This window comes from Pongo pygmaeus, chromosome 1, assembly GCF_028885625.2.
Source record: "Pongo pygmaeus isolate AG05252 chromosome 1, NHGRI_mPonPyg2-v2.0_pri, whole genome shotgun sequence".
Classification (NCBI taxonomy): Eukaryota; Metazoa; Chordata; class Mammalia; order Primates; family Hominidae; genus Pongo; species Pongo pygmaeus.
In genome coordinates, this window is record NC_072373.2 from 137,470,613 (window position 1) to 137,488,722 (window position 18,110).

At 39.1% G+C, this 18,110-nt stretch overlaps 1 protein-coding gene across 12 annotated transcripts in view; it reads left to right on the forward strand.

Annotated features, from left to right (window-relative positions):
• EVI5 (ecotropic viral integration site 5) overlaps positions 1 to 18,110 on the forward strand; it is a 284,357-nt gene that overhangs the window by 161,777 nt on the left and 104,470 nt on the right. For all 12 annotated transcript variants that reach the window (XM_063664744.1, XM_063664783.1, XM_054476264.1 and 9 more), the window contains 2 exons: positions 3,712 to 3,852; positions 5,302 to 5,460. In XM_063664744.1, coding sequence (XP_063520814.1) covers positions 3,712 to 3,852; positions 5,302 to 5,460 — 300 coding nt within the window. The remainder of the gene's footprint in view (positions 1 to 3,711; positions 3,853 to 5,301; positions 5,461 to 18,110) is intronic.

An 18,110-nucleotide genomic window follows, 5' to 3' on the forward strand; every position in this document is an offset into this window, starting at 1 on the left:
TCAAAGATGAGATAAGTAATGGGAATAGAAGACCTTTAGGTTTCTTATAACTTTCAGATTTAAAAGTTCTAGATTACAAACTCCGAATCTCTTGTTTCCTCATCTGTAAATTTATTGGTGGCCTAGGCTCTGTGTCATTTGTTCCTTTTTACTCTTAGGTAATAGCTAGCTACTGAATCCAAAAACCTGATAGATAATGGACATAACAGTCACAGGTGTTTTTAACTATGTTCTTAATGAAACAGAACAAGTGTAACTAGAGTCAGTAATGGAATAATTTTGCTAGAAAGCTCCTTGCTATTTTTATATTTCTGGATAATATATTATCTCGATTTGTTGAGGAAAAAAGCCAGCAAGAATGCTGAAAGAAATGGCTAACAGAATATTTGGTCTTTAACTTAGGTGTATTCTGGGTTACATGATTTAGAGCAGAAACTGTGTCTTACAATTAGAAAGGTTTTGAATATTTGATAGAAGTGTATTTGGGTTCCATTCAAAAATGGATTTCGTAAGTGGCTGTGTTGTTTTTCACATTATAAAGTAGAAAGGAATTTGAAAAGTAGCATGCTTCCTATGGTAATTTCTTCCTGCAGCATCCTCTTTTTTTCTGCTTCCAGCAGTCTTTTAAATGCATATGCAGTAAATTTTTGGTTTTCAATTGAGAAAATATTTAAAGTCCATTATAAGAAAGTGTAATTGGTGAGAATAACTTCATTTCATCATCCCTGTGAGCAAAAATTTGCAGGTGTACCGTGAAATATTTAGAGATAGAAAATTTCATAGAATCAGGCCTTGAAATCTCAATGTTACCTCAGTTTACCTTTTTACGTAGGGAGCTTTCCCTACGGCCTCATTTTGGATCTCTTGGTAACTCTCCAGAGAAGTTTGATACTGGGCTACCCTGTATCCTTTTTATCTTTTAATATGGTGGGAAATTGATCTAAATCTTGTATCCGTGTGCTGGGATAATTGGCTAGCCACATGTAGGAGAATGAAACTGGATCCTCTCCTCTCACGTTATACAAAAAATCAACTTAAGAGATGGATTAAGGACTTAAACCTAAGACCTGAAACTATAAAAATTCTAGAAGATAACATTGGAAAAACCCTTCTAGACATTTGCTTAGGCAAGGATTTCATGACCAAGAACCCAAAAGCAAATGCAATTAGAACAAAGATAAATAGCTGAGACCTAATTAAACTAAGGAGCTTTTGCATGGAGAAAGGAACAGTCAGAAGAGTGAACAGACAACCCACAGAGTGGGAGAAAATCTTCACAATCTATACATGTGACAAAGGACTAATATCCAGAATCTACAACGAACTCAAATCAGTAAGAAGAAAACAATCTCATCAAAAAGTGGGCTAAGGACATGAATAGACAATTCTCAAAAGAAGATATACAAATGGCCAACAAACATATGAAAATGTACTAAACATCGGCTCGGTGCGGTGGCTCACGCCTGTAATCCCAGCCCTTTGGGAGGCCGAGGTTGGTGGATCACAAGGTCAGGAGTTCAAGACCAGCCTGGCCAAGATAATGAAACCTTGTCTCTACTAAAAATACAAAAAATTAGCCAGGTGTGGTGGCCGGCGCCTGTAATCCCAGCTACTCTGGAGGCTGAGGCAGAGAATTGCTTGAACCCAGGAGGCAGAGGTTGCAGTGAGCTGAGATTGTGCCACTGCGCTCCAGCCTGGGCGACAGAGCAAGACTCCGTTTCAAAAAAAAAGAAAAGAAAAAATACTAAACATCAGTAATGATCAGGGAAATGGAAATCAAAACCACAAGTAATACCACCTTACTTCCACAAGATTAGCCATAATCAAAAAATCAAAAAACAGTAGATGTTGGCGTGGATGCAATGAACAGGGAACGCTTCTGCACTGCTAGTGGGAATGTAAACTAGTACTGCCACTATGGAAAACAGTGTAGAGATCCCTTAAATAACTAAAAGTAGAAGTACCATTTGATCCAGCAATCCCACTGCTGGGTATCTGTCTACCCAGAGGGAAAAAAAGGTCATTATTTGAAAAAGATATTTGCACATGCATGTTTATAGCAGCACAATTCACAATTGCAAAATCGTGGAACCAACTCAAATGCCCATCAGTCAACAAGTGGATAAAGAAAGTGTGGTGTGTATATATATATACGTATATATATATATATACACACACGTATATATATATATATACGTATATATATATACATATGTGTGTGTGTGTTTGTGTGTGTGTGTGTGTGTGTATATATATATATATGATGGAATACTACTCAGCCATAAAAAAGAATGAATTAACAGCATTTTCTCATCTAGTGTCCTAGATGAGATTGGAGACTATTATTCTAAGTGAAGTAACTCAGGAATGGAAAACCAAACATCGTATGTTCTCACTGATATGTGGGAGCTAAGCTATGAGGACGCAAAGGCATAAGAATAATTCAGTGGACTTTGGGGACTTGTGGGGAAGAGTGGGAGGGGAATGAGGGATAAAAGACTACAAATAAGGTGCAGTGTATACTGCTTGGGTGATGGGTACACCAAAATCTCACAAATCACCACTGAAGAACTTACTCATGTAACCAAATACCACCTGTACCCCAATAACTTATGGAAAAATATAAATAAATCTTGTATCCATGAATCAAGTTAACTTCAGTCGTTTCATTTGAATCAATTGGTAAATTGTTTAATTTTTATTAATTTCTTGATTGTTGATGTAAATAGTGACTAATACACAGAGATTTGATGCCTCTCTCAAAAATAACATGCTGAGGAAATACAACAAAAACAGATTTTGGACTACTATTTTCTATAAATATTTAAAAAGTAAATGATGTTCATGCTTTATCTGGAGTCCTGATCAGAAGTTAGTAAGTTTATTGCCATATTGAAAAAAATTTTAATCCTCTTGCTCCGTAACTCTGATTAGTATTTTATTAACAAATCAGAGTTAGATTTCTGTGTTCTCAAAATTAAGTACAGTTCCCCTCATACATTGCTAGTTGAAATGAAAAGCAGTACAGCTGCTTTGGAAAAGTTTGGCAGTTTCTTAAAAGTTAAACATAGAATAATTACCATCTGAGCCAGCAGTTCTACTCCTAAGTATATCTTAAGAACATTGAAAGCCTAAGTCTACACAAAAACTTTTGCACCAATGTTCATAGCAACATTATAATAGTCAAAAAGTGGAAACAACCCAAATTTCTATTAATTGATGAATAAATAGATTAAATGTGGTATATCTATACAGTGGAATATCATTTGGCATTAAAAAAAAGATTGAACCTTGAAAACATTGTTCTAAGTGAAGTAAGTTTGTCACAAAAAGCTATAAATACATATGATTCCACTTACAAGAAATGTCCAGGTAGGCAAATTCATGGAAACAAAAAGTAGATTTGTGGTTGCTAGGGGCTGGGGAAGTGGAGAATGTAGAATGACTGGTGATGAGTATAGGTTTTATTTTTTGCATGATAAAAATATTCTGAAATTAGATCATGGTGATGTTTAAACAACCCTGTAAATACTCTAAAAACCACTGGCTCTTGTGTATTTTAAAAGGGTGAGTTTCATAGTTTGTGAATTATATTTCAGTATAGCTGTATAAAATTAAATACATTTAAGTGTGGAACAAAATAGCTGTTATGTGTGCTGTATTTTATTCCTTAAATTTAAAAATCCCAAATTAAATTTTCTTCTTCTTTAGAGGAATAACTCCCTTCCTGATGAGAATAATATCGCAAGGCTTCAGGAAGAACTCATTGCTGTGAAACTTAGAGAAGCAGAAGCCATTATGGGTTTGAAAGAACTTAGACAGCAAGTCAAGGATTTAGAGGAACACTGGCAGGTATATTAATATATTTTGTGTGCTTTTTTAAAAGAGAGTAAAACCCAAATATCCAATTTGTAAGAGTTTGAAGTACCTGATGACCTACAGTAGGAGATGAGTTTAAAGTGAGAGAGACCCTGTTTAATGTCAAAATTGAGAATATTTATAAACTGAAAGTGCACTTAAGCTGTTTCTCCCTCTTTAATTCTTATAATAAAATAAAAGATACAGTAGACATCAGATCATATTTTTGTCATTGTACCATTGTGCCTTGTGTAACTTGTTCTGCAAACTGTGAAAGTGTTCTATATAATACATATTTTGTCTTAAACTTTGATATTAAGTCCATTGTTGGTTAGTGTGAAACACCAGAAGGGTGACCACATTATAAATTTAATGTATAAATTAGTAACTTAGTTACCTCACCAAATAAATGACATTTATCTGGTATGTGACCACAAATTTATTCATGTATGAGAGAAATGTTGACAAGGAACAAAATACATATTCCATACAAGGACCGAAATTAGGCCTTGACATTGTCATGCCTTTTTTTAAAACATGTTTTGACGAAGTATCAGATTGCAATAAACTTGAAATTTTAAAACAAAAAAGACAAAACTTGTCTTTTATCACAGATATTTTGAGAAACACTGCCCTTAACTTCTAACATTCCTTCCTTAATGGCCCTATTTTTTTTCTAATGTATTGGGATTTCATTGAAGATAATATGAAAAATCTCTAATTAAAAAAATTACAGTGAAAATTGTAATCTTCGTTTCAAGAATTAATCCGCAGTATATAGAGAAAAAAATTTGAACTGTATTTGAGTTTATATCCCAGATCTGCACTGGCTGTGTGTGATCCTCCTAAAGTTACTTAATCACAATGTTCATTTTCTTACCTGTGAAAAGCCAAAAATGTTTCCACTCACATTGCCAAATGTCCCCCGGGGGGCAAAATTGCCCTACTTGGGAACCAATAATGGCAATAATGTGAATGAGGCTTCCTAAAGTTGTTTAATATGGTGACCCTAGGCAGTGAATTCTAAAATTGCCTGTCTTTCTTCTCAGGTCTCTCTTTTCTCCAATAAATTCTTTTTTTTTTTTTTTTAAGTAGAGACTAGAGACAGGGTTTCATCATGTTGGCCAGGCTGATCTCAAACTCCTAACCTCAGGTGATCTGCCCGCCTCGGCCTCCCAAAGTGCTGGGATTACAGGTGTGACAGCCACTGCGCCTGGCCAATAAATTCTATCTTAAATATACTTAAGATCTGCAAAGGTCTTTTTATGAAACCCTTTTATTCAAATGATAATAGTGCCTGATTAATAGGATTTTCTAGGGATTAAATAAAATAATGTGTGGAAAGTGTTTTATATATCACAGGCCTGAAATAAGCGCTCAGTAATATTAGCTCTTATTTTGATACTGAGAGTATTTGTTGCAATATAATTTTTTATGCTTCAGCACCACTTAGCTCGTACTACTGGGAGATGGAAAGACCCACCTAAGAAAAATGCTATGAATGAGTTACAAGATGAACTGATGACCATTCGACTTAGAGAAGCTGAAACACAGGCAGAAATAAGAGAAATAAAACAAAGGATGATGGAAATGGAAACACAGGTATGATGGGAAAGCCCAGTATCCTTAAAAAGTATCATTAGCTGATCAAGGGTTTGTGCGCAGATTGTATCATCCCTAGAACAGAGATAAAAGGTGAAGAGATGAAACTGTATAGACCGCGGTTTTCTAGCCCAAATGAAGATGGCAAAAAATTATTATATTGGATTTCAGAGATTTAATCCTTCTTTGACCCATTCAACAAAGTTCAAGGAAGTCAAATTTTATTTGACTTTATTGGGTAAAACTCATAGCGTCGCCCTCTTGCATGAATTGAGAAGGAACACCATGCAGAGCAAAATTTCTCAACCTCAACACTTTTAACATTTTTGGCTAGAAGATACTTTGTTTTACAGAGCTGGTCTGTGCGTTGTAGATGTTTAGCAGCATCCCTGGCCTCTACCCACTAGATGCCAGTAGTGCTACCTCAGGTTGCGATGACCAAAAATGTTTCTGCACACATTGCCAAATGTCCCCTGGGGGGCAAAATTGCCCCAATTGGGAACCACAGATGTATACTATAAGGTGAATGATGCTTCCTAAAGTTGTTTCATGTGGTGACCCTGGGCAGTGAATTCAAAATTGTCCTTCTTTCTTCTCAGGTCTCTCTTTTCTCCAATAGAGTCTATCTTAAATATACTTAAGATCTGCAAAGGTCTTTTTATGAAACCCATTTGCATGGTAAAGGCACATTTGGTTTTCATGTGGTACATTTGTTTGGACCATATTGTTATACTCTGTGAATGTTGTTTTTTGGCTTTTAAAGTATTTATTCAGTCAGTAGGGGGCATACTTAACTCATACATCATTCTGTACTCCAGTGTGCAAAATGATCATAATCTCAAACATGGTAACATGAATATGTAATTTCTTCAGAATAAATATATCTTATTTTACATTGTTCAAAGTTATTTTCTTATATTTTTCTTGTATTATTCTATATAAAATACTTTCCACACATTATTTTATTCAGTATAATTAAAATAGGAAGAGGTACTATTGAGATTATGAATAGTGGAAATCTTAAGTTTTACAATGGGAAGTTTTATTTTTGTAAACATTTTATTTTAGTATAGATACTAAAGATGAAAACACAGCTTTTAAGCCATTGTTGAGGATTTATTTCACAGTGGGTAGAGGTGAATAAATCAAGTCCAGTAGACATGATTTTGAGAACTTGTGAAACACAAAGCACTGTCTCAGCCATTAAAGAACTTACACTTGAGAAATCAGGTATGTATAGACTATATTTAATATACTTCAGAAATTTCGTAAGTAGAGAGTTAGATAGGAATTGCTATGGAGACTAGGAGGGGAAAATTAATTTCAACTAGGTGGTTTGGAGAAAGATTTCCTAAGGAATTTGTATTGTGCCTAATACCATCGCTGACTAATAAATGTGATTTTGGATGGATTTTGCTGGAAGCAGGATGGTAATAGGCACTGGTTCCTAAATGCCAGTATTTGGACTGGTGGTGATCCATGAAATTTTCACATTGATAAATGAAAAAAAATAAATAAAAACAGTATAGTGTAATGGTGGTGGTGTGTAGTAATCTAAAGATTATTATATCAAACACCCATGTATTTAGATTAAGAAATTTGTCTATGTTTATACATGTAACTCCAGTTCTGACTTTTTAAGGACTTTTAGAAAAGTCTGTCAGTGACTATACCTCAATTTATTGATCCACTGTCCTTTTTGCTCTTGCAAACAGTGCTACTCTGAACATTCTTGCTTATGTATTCTTGTGTATATCTTCAAGAGTTTAAGTACAAAGGTGCTTATCGTTTTTGTGTTTGTGTCTGCCATCAACACTGTTGGCAGTCTGGAACCTGTGGACCCCTTCTTAAAATAATATTTTTTAATGTGTAAAACCAAATACAAAGGATTGCAAAGCAAGCCACTTCTATTGAGGTACAGTTATCAAAATACTAAAAACATGTTTGTGCTGTAGATCACATAGACAGAGATACAACACATTCCCATTGCTGGATTCAGGTTTTTAATATTTTAGATTTAGATTTCTTTTTCTTTTTTAATTTTTATTTTTTAGATGGAGTCTTGCTTTGTCACCCAGGCTGGAGTGCAGTGGCCAGATCTCAGCTCAGTGTAACCTCTGCCTCCCGGGTTCAAACTCTTCTCCTGCCTCAGCCTCCCAAGTAGCTGGGATTACAGGCACCCACTACCACGCCCGGCTAATTTTTGTATTTTTAGTAGAGACGGGATTTCACTATGTTGGCCAGGCTAGTCTCGAACTCCTGACCTTGTGATCCACCCACCTTGACCTCCCAAAGTGCTGGGATTACAGGCGTGAGCCGCCGTGCCCTGCCTCGATTTAGATTTCTTAAGATAAATTGTACTATATTTTTTCCCATCTTAATTTCAATTTATGTGTTTATATCTCTGATAAACAACATATAGATGGGTACTTTTTAAAATACAGTCTGATAAATGATTGTTCAACTCTCAATAGGCTAAAAACCACTGAATATATGTACACTTGAGGGAGGTCAATTTTATAATGTGTGAACTATATCTCAATAAAGCTATAAAAACTGGCTGGATGCAGTAGCTCACGCATGTAATTCCAACATTTTGGGAGGCCAAGGCGGGTGGATCACCTGAGGTCAGGAGTTTGAGACCAGCCTGGCCAACACGGTGAAACCCCATCTCTACTAAAAATACAAAAAAATTAGCCGGGCGTGGTGGCACATGCCTGTAGTCCCAGCTATTCGGGAGGCTGAGGCAGGAGAATCGGTTGAACCCAGTAGGTGGAGGTTGCAGCTGTGAGCCAAGATCATGCCACTGCACTCCAGTCTGGGTGACAGAGCAAGAATCCATCTCAAAGAAAAACAAAAAACAAAAAACTAAAAACAATTTAGTCTCATAGTTTCTTTTGCTGTCATGTTTGGTCTCAGTTTTGTAATTTTATTTGGGTTGATATCTGTCACCTTGCTGGCTATTTTGTTTATTCCATCTGTTCTTTGTTTCTTTGTTTCTTTTTTTCGACCCTCTCTTGGATTTATTAGATATTTATTGTGATTCCATTTTTATCTTCACATTTGACTTATTTATTTATACATCTTTCAAGAGTTTCTTTAGTAGTTGTTCCAGGTTTTACAATAAATAGAGTTTACCTTCAAATAATAAATGATAAATAATAAATGATAAATAATTATACACTTAATGTGTAATCTAAGGCTCTTACAACAGTGTATTTTCAAATCTTTCTACCTTTGTGAAATTGTCATACATTTTACATATTGTCCAAACATATATGCTACTAATTTTGCATTAAAGTTTTCTTTCATAGAAACTGAAAAACTTTTAATGAAATGTGTTTTTCCTTCACGATATTCTGTTTCAGCACTCTTTCTTTATGCTGATCTGTGTTTCTGTCTGGTATCTTATCTTTTCTGCTTTAAGAAGTTCTTTTATCATTTTCTTTAGTGCTGGTTTTTGTTTGATAAAATGTTTATTTCTTCAATTTTAAAAGATATATTTGCAGGATATTGAATTCTGCCTTGACAGTTTTTTTTCTTTTAACACTTTAGATCACTCTGCTATCTTCTTGTCAGAAATCATGCCAGCCAGGACTCTTGTAATTCTTATTTTTGTTCCTCAACATGTAATGTATTTTTTCCTCTGGTTGCCTTCAAGCTTTTCTCTTTGTTTGTAGCAGGTTGAATATGATATACCTAGATCTGGTTTTTTTTTCTTGTTTTTTTTTTTCTCTGAGTTTCTTTGATTTATAGATTTGTGTATACCATAAATTTTGGAAAATTCTTGGTTGTTATTTCTTTCTTTTTTTTTTTTTTTTTCGAGATGGAGTTTCACTCTTGTTGCCCAGGCTGGAGTACAATGGCATGATCTCAGCTCACTGCAACCTCTGCCCCCTGGGTTCAAGCCGTGATCTCCTGCCTCAGCCTCCTAAGTAACTGGGATTACAGGCATGTACCACCACGCCTGGCTAATTTTGTATTTTTAGTAGAGACAGGGTTTCTCCATGTTGGTCAGGCTGGTCTCAAACTTCCGACCTCAGGTGATCCACCCGTCTTAGCCTCCCAAAGATCTGGGATTATAGGTGTGAGCCAGCACGCCTGGCCCTTGGTTGTTATTTCTTCAAGTATTCTCATGCTCCCTTCTTCAGGGGTTTCAATTATACATGTGTTAGATTGTTCAAGGTTGTATAACAACTCTTGGTTGCTCTGTTCTTTTTGCCCCTATCATTTTTCTCTGTTTTCAGTTTCCATTGACTAAAACATATTTACTGACAAATTATTAAGTTCACTCATTCTTTCCATTGCTTTGTTGAGTTGTTTGATGAGCCACTGAAGGCATTCTTTACGTCTGTTACTGTTTTTCATTTCTAGCTTTTCTTTAAAAAAAAAAAAAAAATTTTTTTTTCAAAGAGAAAGGGTCTCACTGTGTTGCCCAGGCTGGTCTCAAACTCCTGAGCCCAAGTGATCCTCCCATCTCAGCCTCCCCAAAGTGCTAGGATTACAGTCACGAGCCACTGTGCCCAGCCCATCTGTAGCTTTTCTTTTTGACTCATAGTTTTCATTTTTGTGCTATTACTTATCTAATCTTATGTTTTTCACCTTTCCCTTAGAGCCTTTAGAATATTAATCGCAGTTATTTTAAATTCTTTGTCAGATATTGTATTAGTCAGGGTTCTCTAGAGGGACAGAACTAATAGGATATATATATATATAAAGGGGAGTTTATTTAAAGTATTAACTTACACGATCACAAGGTCCCACAGTAGGCTGCCTACAAGCTGAGGAGCAAGGAGAGCCAGTCCAAGTCCCAGAACGGAAGAGCTTGCAGTCCAATGTTCAAGGACAGGAAGCATCCAGCATGGGGGAAAGATATAGGCTGGGCCAGTCTCTCCTTTTCACATTTTTCTGCCTGCTTTATATTCACTGGCAGCTGATTAGATGTGCCCACCAGCTAAGGGTGGATCTGCCTACCCCAGCCCACTGACTCAAATGTTAATCTCTTTTGGCAACACCCTCACAGATACACCCAGGATCAATACTTTATATTGATCTTGGATATTAACTCAGTATTAACCATCACAAGTCCACCCCTTGTCAGCTTGAACTTGAGCCTATGCACATCTCCTGAGATCATACATAATCTTCGAATAAAGACAATAATGAGGTAATAATTATGCCTAACATAATACAACTATCCTTTGTACACCCAGAAACACACCAATCCCCGACTCAAATACTATTACATAAAGTTAACAGTACTTAAATGCTGATATGAAGTCAATAAATCTTATGTCACATGATAAAATATATTTTCTTAGTACAAATGTATACATACACAAACATGATTTTAACAAAAGAAGGCGGAAATACTCATGACAATTACAGTCCTTGTTTCTGCAGCTGGTCACGTAGTGGTATCTGGTATTAATGACTACCTTCCGTTACCCATTCTGTATTCCCTTTACCTTCAGCAAGCACCTCAGCAGGTCATGTTTTTTTTTCCTGGTGGAGTGACCCAAACCTTCATTCCTGAGGGGTCTGGGCCATCTGTAGTCCTGCCTGGATTGGGATGTTGTAGTTTCCCATTGACCTTAATCACAGGGCATGGCAACACTAAGATACCCTGATGGATCTCCTGTATTCCATGCATACTCTTCTTTACCTCCGTTGTGGAGTAGTAGACTGATTTCATCTTGATAGTCCGGGTCAGTCATCCCAGCCAATACTGTAATTCCCTTCTTAGCTTGTTGACTTAAAGGTAGGAAGAGCCTGAAGTGTCCAGGTGGCAATCTTAACTTCCAGTTTAATGGAGTCGTTGTTGTGTCTTCTGGTGGTAGCATTCCTCCCTCTGGAACTAAGACCTCTAGGCCAGCAGAATTAATGTTGAGGGAATAGGAAGCAAAAATTTTGCTAGTGGATCACTAGGGGTGATGGTGGGCAGTGCCACTTGCACTTCCACCCCTTGATTCCTGGACCTGTGAATTGTGGCTACGGGAGAAACAGTACCATATATTGGATGCTGATTCAGAGCATACATGGCCTTCTGGAGAACTTTGCCCCAGCCCTGCAAAGTATTGTCACCTAGTTGACATTGTAATTGTGACTTCAAAAGGCCGTTCCACCATTCTATCCATCCAGCTGCTTTAGGATGATGGGGAACATGGTAAGACCAGTGAATTCCGTGAACATGAGCCCACTGCAACACTTCTTTGGCCATAAAGTGAGTGCCTTGGTCAGAGGCAATGCTGTTTGGAATACCACAATACTGTTTAAGGTATTCCGTGAGTGCACAGATGGTGGTCTTGGCAGAAGCATTACATGCGGGATAGGTAAACCCATATCCGGAGTAAGTATCTATTCCAGTGAGGACAAACCTCTGCCCTTTCCATGATGGAAGAGGTCCAATATAATCAACCTGCCACCAGGTAGCTAGCTGATCACCCCGAGGAATGGTGCCATATCAAGGGCTCAGTGTTGGTCTCTGCTGCTGGCAAATTGGGCACTTAGCAGTGACTGTAGCCAGGTCAGCTTTGGTGAGTGGAAGTCCATGTTGCTGAGACCATGTGTAACCTCCATCCCTGCCACCATGGCCACTTTGTTCATGGGTTTATTGGGCGACGATGGGTGGCTGGGAAAAGAGGCTGAGTGGTGTCCTCAGAACTGGTCATCCTATCCACTCAATTATTAAACTCCTCCTCTGCTGAGGTCACCCGTTGGTGAGCACTCACATGGGATACAAATGTCTTCACAGTTTTTGGCCACTCAGAGAGGTCCATCCACATACCTCTTCTCCAAATTTCTTTGTCACCAATTTTCCAATCATGCTTCTTTGAAGTCCCTGACCATCCAGCCAAACCATTGGCGACAGCCCATGAATCATTATATAATAGCACATCTGGCCATTTCTACTTTCATGCAAAGTGCACAACCAAGTGCACTGCTCAAAGTTCTGCCCACTGGGAAGATTTACCTTCACCGCTGTCCTTCAGGGATGTCCTAGAAAGGGGCTGTAGTGCTGTGGCTGTCCACTTTCAGATGGTGCCTGCATATCGTGCAGAACCATCTGTGAACTAGGCCCTGGTCTTCTCTTCCTCTGTCAGCTGATCATAGGGAACTCCCCATGAGGCCATCAGTGCAGGCTGGAGAAGAGAAGGCAGGGTGGCAGGAGTGGAGACCATGGGCATTTGAGCTACTTCCTTATGGAACTTACTTGTCCCTTCAGGACCTGCTCAAGCCTGATCACATATATACCACTTCCATTTGATGATGGAGTGCTGCTGTGCATAGCCCACTTCATGGCTAGATGGGTCAGAAAGCACCCAGTTCATGATAGGCGGTTCAGGTCGCGTGGTGACTTGATGACTCATAGTCAGTTCATGACTATGATGAACAATGGTTCAGTTTCCACCAAAGCCCAGTAACAGGCCAACAGCTGTCTCTCAAAAGGAGAGTAGTTATCTGAAGAAGATGGCAGGGTCTCGCTCCAAAATCCTAGAGGTCTCTGCTGTGATTCACCTATGGGGGCCATGAATCTCTGTTTTTATAATTCAAATTAGTATTTTGCCCATTCGACCTAGAAGTTTTCTGCTCGTATAAATTAAGTGGGAATGCAGCAGGCTTCCTATCAATTTCACTTCTAGGAACACCGTGATTAATTAGCCAATGCCAGAGCTCTACACAAGACAGACTATTCTGATTGCCGCTTTGCCACTGCTGTTCATGACAGTAGCTACACCCACCTTGCATTTGGTGGTTGAGTGCCGCCACTTGGCCCCTGGCACCTCAGTATTCAATTATTCCCATTGTATTTAAATTTTATAGTTGAGTAACTGCGGTTCCCACCATTAGATCTGACATACTAAGAAGAGCAATTACAGGGCTCTTCAAAGATGCAGGTGCTGCCCTCACAAATCTATTTCAAAAGCCATTGGTCAAGAGTATGTCTTCTGGACCCTCCCAGCTGAGATGAGTAGGTCTAAAGTGACTAATCCACTCCACCATCCCAGTCTCCCTAAGCCTTTGGATCCCATCCTCTACATTAAACCAGGGGAGATCAGGCGTTTCCAGCTCTCTCATGGTGGGCCATCTTCTAATCCATCTTTCAGCTAACCAAGCAAATAAACTATTAGAACCTTTTTTAACTCCCCGAGTTGCAACATTGAATGCAGAGTCCCTACTTAGTGGGCCCAAATCAATAAATTCAGCCTGAACCTTCAACTCTGAAATTCAACTCTGTTCCTTCCACCATTATCCCATACCCTTAATATCCATTCCTATGGCTTGTTTTCCAGATTTCTGTTTATATAAATTAGAGAACTTGGTTTTTTTCAAGTGTAGCACACCTCCTCATGGGTCACACTCTCAACCTCACCCTCTAGGGGCCCACTGAGACTTTAACTTAGTTATAGGTCTAGAAGCAAACAGGTGTTGGGGGTGGCTCCTGAGGAGAATCAACATTATCTTGCCTGGCAACTGCCTCAGGGGAGGGCATCAGTGTTGCCTCAGGCAGCGCAGGGTTCATCTCCTCAGACAAAGGCAGAAAGGCTGATGGCAGCATGGGTCGGGGAGGGGTTGTTTCCGCTACTGGGGATGAAGAAGTTGTTCCTTCTGACAAAAAAATTTCATCAGAGTTTACAAACCTCAATGTCCCCAGCTTCATCAGGGTCCTCCCACACGTCCCCATTCCAAGTTTCAGGGTCCCATTCTTTTCCAATCAATGCCCTCACTTTAACAGTAGACACCTGGCAAAGCTGTGCATACATCTTTCGTTGCAGGTCAGCCACTCACATGAAGAGCTTGTGACTGTCTACTCTCATTCAGGGCAATCTTAGCAGATTTGAGGCTTAGTATCTGCTTCTGAAGCAGGGGACAGAATCCCTGAATTCATCATTTTCTTTCATCACTTTGTCTAGTGAACTTAGGAGCAACCAACCAACTTCATTACATTCCTTGGTTCTCCACATATAGTCAAAGGTATTATGTATAGAGTCACTAAACTGCTTGCCTCTCACAAATAGTAAATCAGGAGTGTCAAATACATTTATTTTGCGTAACTCTCTAAACAGTTCATGCCAAGAACTATCAGTGTACTCCATACTGTTAGAAGTAGAGTCCTTAGCATTTTTGGGTCTTATCATATTAAGCAGCCAACTCCAGAAACCCCCAAACCAATGAAAGAACTCCATCCGTAATATTCTGTTCCTCTAGAACCACTCCTGGTACCAAAATCTGTATTAGTCAGGGTTCTCTAGAGGGAGAGAACTAGTAGGATATATATATATATATGAATAATAGGATATATATATAAAAATATATATAAAATACATGTATATTATATATAATACACATACACATATATATCTCATATATATATCTCATATATATGTATCTCATATATATCTCATATATATTGTATATATATATATGAGTTTATTAAGTATTAACACGATCGCAAGGTCCCACAATAGGCTGTCTGCAAGATGAGGAGCAAGGAGAGCCAGTCCGAGTCCCACAACCGAAGAGCTTGGAGTCTGATGTTTGAGGGCAGGAAGCATCCAGCATGGGACAAAGATGCAGGCTGGGAGGCTAGGCCAGTAGCTCCTTTTCACATTTTTCTGCCTGCTTTATATTCGCTGGCAGCTGATTAGATTGTGTCCACCAGATTAAGGGTGGATCTGCCTTTCCCATCCCACTGACTCAAATGTTAATCTCTTTTGGCAACACCCTCACAGACACACACAGGATCAATACTTTATATCCTTCAATCCAATCAAGTTGACACTTAGTATTACCATCACAGATATTTTTAACATCTGTGCTATATGTAATGCTGGTTCTGTTGATTGCTTTGTCTCTTGGGAGTGCTTTGTTTTTCCTTGCCTTTTCCTATGCTTTGTAATTTTTTTATTGAAAGCTGGATATCTTGTGTAGGACTGCAGACTAAGTCAAATAGTTTTTCTGCCTGGAAATGGGCACATTTTTCCTTCTGTTAGGCCTTTAATGTGAGAGATTCGAGTTAATATAGTCCAGAGATGGGTTGAGTTTGAGGTTTGTTGTTTCTGTGGTATCATCAGTGCACCATAGGCTTCAAATTCCCTTAGCAATACCTTATTTTTCCCTTAGCAATACCTTATTTTTAGAGTAGGAGCTGGTTTGCCAGAGGGATTTTGTGTCTTTAGGTCTTCCCTTTGCGTAACATTTTAAAAGGGTCTGTCTTCAGCAGTATTCCATTTGTTACTTATTACAGAAGAGTTGGAGGGGCAACAGTGTATTCTATTGTTCTGATGAAGCCTGAGTCTTAGACAGGCACAGTGGCTAATGCCTATAATCCCCAGCACTTTGGGAGGCCCAGGCAGGAGGATCACTTGAGGCCAGGAATTTGAGACTAGCCTGGGCAACATAGTGAGACCCTGTCTCGTATAAAAATTTTTAAAAATTAGCCAGGTGTGGTAGTATGTGCCTGTAGTCCCAGCTACTTGAGAGGCCAAGGTGGGACGATCACTTGAGCCCAGGAGTTTGAGGCTGTGGTGAAATATAACACCACTGCACTCCAGCCTAAGCCACAAAGCAAGATCCTGTTTCTAAATTAGAAAAAATAAATGGCTGGACGCGGTGGCTCACGCCTGTAATCCCAGCACTTTGGGAGGCTGAGGCAGGTGTATGACCTGAGGTCAGGAGTTTGAGACCAGCACGGTGAAACCCCATCTCTACTAAAAATACAAAAATTAGCCAGACGTGGTGGTGTATGCCTGTAATCACAGCTACTTGGGAGGCTGAGGCAGGAGAATCACTTGAACCTGGGAGGCAGAGGTTGCAGTGAGCCAAGGTCGCACCATTGCACTCCAGCCTGGGCAACAAGAGTGAAACTCTGTCTCAAAGAAAAAAATAAATTAATTAAATAAATAAATTCAGTCTTAGGCTTCATTATGTCCTTTGATCTGGTGTGTTTGGTCTTTAGTGCTCCTGCCCACTCCTAGATGTAGTCCTAGGCACAAAACACAGTTTTGCCCCTTCCCCAAGATGCAATGGCTTTCACCAGTGCCCCAAAGACAGCAGCATTTCTTGTCTCTGATCCACACAGATGAAAGCATATATTCCCTAGAGGAGACAGGCAAGGTTTAGCGCCTTCCTATAGTGGCTGCTATTCCCCTTCCCGAGTCCTGTACCATGAAGGTTTCTTTCTCAAGACTCACCAGTCTTTTTGTGTGTGTACCTGTTGGGGTACCTGAAGAAAAGTGTGCAAGAGTTTGTGAACTTAGACTCTAAGTCTGCTGCCTCCTGAGCCTCCACACTGTCTAGCCAGCCAATACTTAGCTTCTACCAGTTTGATATTTATTCTAGCTGTATCATCCTTAGCTTGTGGCCGTATCTGTCCCAGGTGAGAAAGTGCTTAAATCCCATTGCATCTCTCCTGGAAGGCTCCGGGTTTGAACTTAGTTTGGCTGGCTTTTTTTTTTTTTCCTTTTTTTTTTTTTTTGAGATGGAGTCTTGTTCTGTCACCCAGGCTGGAGTGCAGTGGCGTGATCTCAGCTCACTGCAACCTCCGCCTCCAGGGTTCAAGCGATTCTTCTGCCTCAGCCTCCTGAGTAGCTGGGACTACAGGCGCATGCTACCACATCCGGCTAATTTTTGTATTTTTAGTGGAGACGGGGGTTTCACCATATTGGCCAGGCTAGTGTCGAACTCCTGACCTCAAGTGATCCTCCCGCCTTGGCCTCCCAAAGTACTGGGATTACAGGCATGAGCCACTGTGCCTGGCCTTCCTTCTTTTTTCATTGGAAGGGTAGGAGCAGGTCTTTGACCGTCTACATCCCAGATCACAAATCAAAAGTCCTGATTATGATGTATTTGTGATTGTTTTGTTTGGTACTTTTGGTTTCTTTCTTTTTTGTTCCTTTTTTCTTCCTTTCCTCCTTTTTATTGGATTAATTTTGTTTATTCTTTCACTTTCTCTGTACTGGTTTGACTCTTATAATTCCTTTTGTTTTCTATTAATGTTTGCTACCTGAAAAAAATTGAAAATGCTTACCTGGGTGAACAAAGCCTAAAGTTAATCATCATCTCTGTATCCTTTCCAAACATTTATAAGGGCCTGTGAATAACTTCATATGTTCTTCTGTCTTACAAGTTATTATTGTACATCTTTTAATACCTCCAAACTACTAGATATTATTATTATTATTTTATGGAATCAGAGCTTATCTGGATTTGTTCACCTGTTAGCCAATTATTTTTGCTGTGAATTATTATTTTTCTATTTAGTTTTTTTTTTCTTTTTTAAATAGGGTCTCACTGTTTTGTCCAGCCTTGAGCACGGTGGCTGTTCATAGGCTCCATTGTATCTCACTACAGCCTCAAGCTCCTGACCTCAAACAGTTGTCCTGCCCCAGCCTCCCAAGTAGCTAGGACTACAGCTGCTCTCTCTTCTTGTATTTGACAGTTTCTGGTTTCCATCCTGCATTCTAAATCTGTCACTTTTTTTTTTTTTTTTTTTTGGGACGGAGTCTCGCTCTGTCACCCAGGCTGGAGTGCAGTGGCGCAATCTTGGCTCACTGCAAGTCCTGCCTCCCAGGTTCACGCCATTCTCCTGCCTCAGCCTCCTAAGTTGGGACTACAAGCACCTGCCATCACGCCTGGCTAATTTTTTT